The following is a 6572-nucleotide window of genomic DNA, read 5'->3' as shown; positions in this document are numbered from 1 at the left end:
ACAAGCTGGACACGTTCACAATGTTGTAAACTACACTAGGAAAGACAGCCTAGTACTCCGCAGGGCAGACGCGAGGGTAGTGTACCAAACCCCTGAGAATAACAGGAGTGGCTTGTTTTAAGGTGGAATCACTACTGTACGTCACTTTTTTGTAGTCAGTGCGACACATTCAGATGTATCAGTTATTTCACAACGTGAACGGGGTTTCTTCCGTGAAAATGTATTACTGACACACCATCCAATATGACAGAACTCAACTGTAAATAAGTAAACTCACCCAAAGTGCTAGTTACTCTGTGGCCATGATTTTTTCTGTTTTATGACCTATGATCGGCTAATAATCATTCAGTACTTCAGCAGGAGAAAAAGGCGAAAGACGAAATGGGCTCCGTAGCGGCTGAATCAGTCTAATCGATGAATTAAATCGCACTACCTTAACTGGGAGGGGTTGACACGATTAGGCAGCAAAAACTCAGTTCCTCCCCGTAGTGATGCTGCGACTCTGCGCTGAGCTCGCTCAGCTCTATATAAACACGCACACGCAGTGTGAACACTCATAGCTTCAGTGGACAGCTCCGTGGTGCTGAAAGCGATAGCATCTTAAACACGATCAAAGCACCAAGAAGGCTGCACAGAAGAGAACCCATGCAAACTAAAATGGAGCGGCTCTCTGGTGCACTTTTTCTACTTTCTTTCGTACTTTTAGAGGGGTCAACGCAGGATTTCGGACAAACTCAGTTTATCTGTACGTCAGTACCCAAGGATATGGACTTATGTACAGCTACAATGCAGAACAGTGGCCCGGCAGAGGATTTGAAGACCACAGTAATGCAGTTAAGAGAAACCGTGCTACAGCAAAAGGAGACGATCATGAACCAAAAAGAGACGATCAGGGAACTAACAACCAAACTAAGTCGATGTGAGGGGCAGAGTCTCCCGGAGCCCGGTCCGGGAGGCAGAAGGAAGGAACCGGGCTCCAAAAACACAATGGGAGATGTGTCCAGGGGTCCTACCGACACATTGGCCCAACTGGGACAGACTTTAGCGACCCTGAAACAAAGACTGGAAAACTTGGAGGTAGGCAATTTAATAGTGATCGTCGGTATCGAATACTTAGTGTTGTTTTGTAATTGCCCTAGAAAAACAATTCGGAATGATTGGAACGCAGGGCACATCTCTCCAAACTTATCTTGGGCTGTACCTTGTCCTTATTCACCTTCTGCAAAGCTTTCCCGCTTTAGAAACTGGCAAACCTAAAGTACTTCCATCTGAAAGAGGTCAAACGCTTTTCTCGTCTTTGATAAATATAGTCACGGTTGGTAACGACAACAGGAAGCTCTGAATAAGTTAAGCTGTGTTTAGGACGTAGGATAACGTAAGACGCAGCGCTTTTACGAGTGTTGAGATTGTTTATTTACAGTTAAATAACCCTAATAAAAGGATTCGTTCTTTCGTCTATTCCACAGCAATACAGCAGAAACAACAACTCCGCTCAGACCAACAGTCTTAAGGACTTGCTTCAGAATAAAATCGACGATATGGAGAAGCAGGTTTTGTCCCGTGTGAACACTTTAGAGGAGAGCAAACCCGGGCAGAGGAACGACACGGACCAGCGCAACAGAGTGGAGTCAACCCTGACCTCCCTACACCAGAGAATTACTGATCTGGAGAAAGGTGCGACATGTACACTTGTGCATAGACGTACACTTAACCGAGCAAAGAGCAAATTTATTCCATATTGACTATAATAATCGAATCGATACAGAGATTGTGGTGAGAATATGATTTACTTGAAATCACACTGATGTCGAGAAAGGCAAAACTGTGAAGGCTTACATACCCTATCTTTTCGTTTAATGTTTTTGAACGTTGGTAAAAAAAAAAAAAAGGATAATAATAACAACAATACATGTAGTAATTAAGTTAAAAAGCGGACATATTGTGGGGGCATGTTTGCCCCCATGAGATGTCGTAACCGAAACGGCACGGGCGGGGAGGGTGAAGCTGCATTGCTTTGCATATTTAGTCCATGTAACGGCACTCGTGATTTCATATTTTAAGAGGCTGCATGTCCACAGGGACAGTTGGGTCAAATAACGCTTCCTCTGCAAGCACACGAAAGTGCTAGTTTTTGAAGGTAACTTCACGCGGAAAGTGATTTGTCGGACTGTTCCTTTTCATTTGATAATGTGACCGTGTCCTGAGAAAGAGAGAGAGAGAGAGAGAGAGCGCGAGAGAGCGAGAGAGCAAGAGAGAGAGAGAGAGAGAGAGAGAGAGAGAAAGAGAGAGAAAGAATTTAAGTTCAAAGAAAATTCCCTTCTTTCAGTCTGAAATTTTCTTTATTCCATGGAACCAGACAACGCAAAAAGACATAAAGACCTTACTGTAAAAGCTGATGTTGTACACTGATTATTGAGAGGACAGATGTAGTCCATGCGGATGAAATATATTAGGCCTGCGTTGCTTCTCTTTGAAGTGAAATGAGATCAGTAGGCATTAGTTCGTATGCTTCAATATGACTATTTATTTTAGTCGAACTCCATACATCGTGAGATCTTGGTTGCCTGATAACAGATTACAATTTCATTTGGAAACATCACATTATTGTTTACAAGTCTGTTATGGGGAGGTAATTATGGCGTCAGCAGCAATATAAAATCATTTTAGAGCATTTCAGAGCGTTTTGTGCTAAAGTCAGCCTATACAAAGGGTTCCAAGAAGACCCTGACAGGGTTTTTTGACATTTTTAATGCACAGTACGAACCCTGCATTCATAAAATAAACAGATCACGCTCGAGAACCTAAACTAATCATTATCCACCCGCATTTGCTCACAGGTCAGAAAACCAACAGACCACTGGACAAATTCCAACTGACTTTCCCCTTGCGCACGAATTACATGTATGCAAAAGTGAAGAAGAGTCTGCCAGAGATGTATGCCTTCACAATCTGCATGTGGATTAAGTCTAACGCCTCGCCAGGAGTGGGCACACCCTTCTCTTATGCGGTCCCAGGACAGGCCAATGAACTGGTGTTGATCGAATGGGGCAATAACCCGATGGAAATCCTGATTAATGACAAGGTAAGACAAAAACCGTAGTAAGTTAAATTCTCTCTCTTCCAAGAATGTGACTGTATCAGTTTGACCGTCAAGGAAGCACACAGTTGTAGGGAGTAGCTAGGGGTATAAACAGATGTAATCGTCATTAGTGCAGAGACTTCTCAGAGTTTTGTTAGTGATGCGGAGACTTGATTTTGCAGGTGGAGAAATTACCGTTTCTTATCAATGACGGGAAGTGGCATCATATCTGTATCACCTGGACCACTCGCGATGGTGTCTGGGAAGCTTATCAGGATGGTGCTTTGCGGGGCAGTGGAGAGAACTTGGCTCCTTACCATCCCATCAAACCACACGGTGTCCTGGTCCTAGGCCAAGAGCAAGTGAGTATCCTTACATTTTATAATGCCTTTAATCGTCCCATTTACTGTCACTATTACGCACCCCGAGCAACGGATATTGGTTACGTGGTCCTAGTTTTCACAAACAGAAAAGAAATCAATGTTTTCTATGCATGTTTAATAAACCATTACGGTTCAGCGAAAATCAAGCAGCGCCGCGGTTAAGTTAGCGATAGCCAAGGGCGAGAATTATTCATATTTCCAATGCACAATTTAGCTGTGTAATGAGTTTGTTCATACTAGGAAATAGCCACTAGTGTGGGTTTCTTCAGCTGTCATGTGTCTAGGGAGGGTAATGTGAGTAGCCTATTTGAATATTTGACTGCTGTTTCATGCCATACGAGAGAACACGACAACACAGAGAAATCAACGTGCAAAGCTGCGCAATCTTGCCAGCTGTGTTAGGGCTTTACTTGTTACTCCTCAGAGCTCAACAGGATTGTTTTGTCTCCATGCAGGACACGCTGGGTGGAGGATTTGATGCGACGCAAGCATTCGTCGGTGAGCTGGCCAATTTTAATGTGTGGGATAGGAAGCTGTCATCGGGAGAAATTTACAATCTGGCAACCTGCAACAATAGAGCACAAGTTGGCAACGTCTTCTCGTGGTCAGAGAGCAGCATTGAAGTATTTGGTGGCGCAACAAAGTGGACATTTGAGCCTTGTCGTCAACTCAACTGAAATGCATTGGAACGAAGAAGAAGAGGGAGAAGATTAAAAATAAATAAATAAATAAACAATCCGAAATGCGTATTTCTTAGCTTCAGTCTTTCTTGTCTTCATTTGACCTTCATGAAAAAGAACAGTTCTTGATATTGATTTAAAGGTAAGCGAAAACCTGGGATTTCTATAAATACATAAATGTTTATGTGCAAAACAAAGAAAAAAGTTTTTGGTCTTGAAAAAAAAAAATATTTTCTTGTCATTTGTCTTGGAAACCTCAGTGAGACAGTGTTGATATTGGTTACTTTTTTATTCGGAGGTATGTTTTTTTTTTTTTGGCAAGTGCACTCAGCTTTTTTTCCTGCTTCTTTTTTTCTTGGATCATCAGCTGGCCAACTCTCTGTCAGTTGTATGCTGGGCAACATTACGTCATCTTATGGGAAATCATCGCTCTCGACTCTAAAATGAGACTAAAGCCACCAGGCCGACCGTTGGTATTTTTTTTTTCAACGTAAAATAATTCCGTTCTGCACTTGTACGGTATGCCAACCCTCCGGAACTTGCACTGTGACTGCCCTATGACTTAGATAAGAAGACTGGTATGTTGAGGGACAATGGAAACAAAAAGTTACCTACTGTTATTGATATTGTTGTTCCCTTCAAATATTTCTGTAAGAATGTCGGTTCAGTTGCCAACAAGCTAGCCTGGGTGCCTTTGGGCTGGAGCACACATTCAGCACATTTTGTTTTCTCATTTGCTTATTCAATGTGTTCATTTGTTTACTTTGACAGATAAATTGTTGCTATTCAATTAGGTGTTTAAAGCGATTTGTTTAAAGGACATGACGTGTTTTTGGCAGGTGTTTGTACTGTGTATAAGGAATGTTATCTGTACTGCAACAGCATGAATGACCAAATGCTGCAACAGCGTCGTCGACATCTGCTTTTAATCTCCTTTTGGGTCGGGTTTTGTACTGTATTGTAATATGCTCAAAGCATGGCACCACTGAAAGATGAAAAAGATCTAATTTTTGTAATAAAATTGTGATATATATTATATGTTTTTAACTCCTGGAATCATTATTGTGGAGTTTGTGGTGGGCTCATTTGAGAGAGAGAGAGAGAGAGAGAGAAATAGAGAGAGAGAGAGAGAGAGAGAGAGAGAAATAGATAGGGTAGTGAAACAGCATTAATTCTTCTGTACTGGTGTCTTATTCGGCTCATAAATAGTTCTCTTATTTTTACCTCAGGCTCAAGGTCAATGGGTAATTCATAGGAATTTCTCACAGTCTCTCTCTCTCTCTCTCTTTCTCCCCTTCTCTGAACGTGCATGCATGAATGTGTTTGTGTACACAAAGCACCAGGTTTTTTTTTTTTGCTGACTACAGAGGATTATCTTCCACATTTAGCTTTGTTTAGCCAGTGTAAGAGTGATAGACACATTCTGCAGGGCTAATGGCAGACTATAAACTATGGTAGAGTACCCATGTCATATACAATCACAGGATCACTCTGAAACAAAGTGTAGTGGAACTTGTAACGTGTAACCCTATTTATGTGCAGCGTTTTGGCATATCTGTGTTCACATTAGTGCTGTGTATAAGCAAGCTTCAGATGACTGTAAATAAGTTGACATTTATGATACGAAGTCAGACGAGGGCACTGCTGTGGCCACGTATCAGATGACTGTGGCAGGATGCAAGAATGTCTTACAGGCATTTTGCAGTGGATCTTTGACCTTGGTAACTATTAAGCAAACGCAGTGGCTCCAACCATGAACTTCTCTATGAAGAGGAAGAAAACAAAAGAAAAGACTTACAGCCAAGTTATAGCAGTAGCATCAAAAATGACAAAAATGAAAGAGACTGAGTTTGTCACAGAGCTCTAACAGGATGAGTGGAAAGAAAAAGAGGACATGCAACTAGACTGGATCATCACCACTTAAAGTCAGAGACTCAGAGGCTTTAGAAAGTAGTGGTAATTTTAGTCGAATGCAGTAGAAGTAGAATGCTTCACAATGAGGTTGAAAAGAAAAAAGATTTTTATATATCCCACCAAAAAAAACCCACAAATTGGCATACAGTTCATTTTGCTAACGTCAGTATCTTAGTTAATTCTCAATTAGAGCCTCTTCAGCATATTCTTTGAATTCTTAACACTTTGCAGTGGAAAAGGAAAACAGATTTACACCCTGAAGCAACACATTCCAAATCCTTGAACACACACTGCAGACTGTCTGCTCCTGGCAGTATGTGTCTGCACATACTGTCTACATTAAGAAGCAGGACATCAGCACACTTTTTAATCTCTTGAGGGATCTGACCACAAAGTGCTTGGTCACTGATCCATCTCTCTGAACACAATACCTTTTAGCACTGTCCCCATCTGCACTGTCTCAGGACGTACTGTGTTACAGCTTCAAGTACAGTACGTGACAACATTCAGACAGCA

The 6572-nt window shown here is 41.7% G+C and overlaps 1 protein-coding gene across 1 annotated transcript; it reads left to right on the top strand.

Annotated features, from left to right (window-relative positions):
* Positions 1-657: 657 nt before the first annotated feature.
* LOC115819057 (neuronal pentraxin-1-like) lies at positions 658-4139 on the top strand. Its single transcript, XM_030782598.1, has 5 exons — positions 658-1077; positions 1467-1674; positions 2838-3082; positions 3262-3441; positions 3918-4139. The coding sequence occupies exons 1-5, from the start codon at positions 658-660 to the stop codon at positions 4137-4139; spliced, it is 1275 nt and encodes a 424-aa protein (XP_030638458.1).
* The last annotated feature ends 2433 nt before the right edge of the window (positions 4140-6572 follow it).

Source organism: Chanos chanos, chromosome 8, assembly GCF_902362185.1.
Source record: "Chanos chanos chromosome 8, fChaCha1.1, whole genome shotgun sequence".
Classification (NCBI taxonomy): domain Eukaryota; kingdom Metazoa; phylum Chordata; class Actinopteri; order Gonorynchiformes; family Chanidae; genus Chanos; species Chanos chanos.
Note: the sequence above shows the minus strand (reverse complement) of the source record. Positions and strands in the feature narration are given on the sequence as shown.

What these genes read in the sequence shown, in the direction of transcription:
- LOC115819057 (XM_030782598.1), top strand. Translation starts at nt 658, where the DNA reads ATGGAGCGGCTCTCTGGTGCACTTTTTCTACTTTCTTTCGTACTTTTA. An exon ending in AATTACTGATCTGGAGAAAG is followed by an intron (nt 1,675 to 2,837) that starts GTGCGACATGTA and finishes ATTTGCTCACAG; the next exon opens with GTCAGAAAACCAACAGACCA. An exon ending in TGGTCCTAGGCCAAGAGCAA is followed by an intron (nt 3,442 to 3,917) that starts GTGAGTATCCTT and finishes GTCTCCATGCAG; the next exon opens with GACACGCTGGGTGGAGGATT.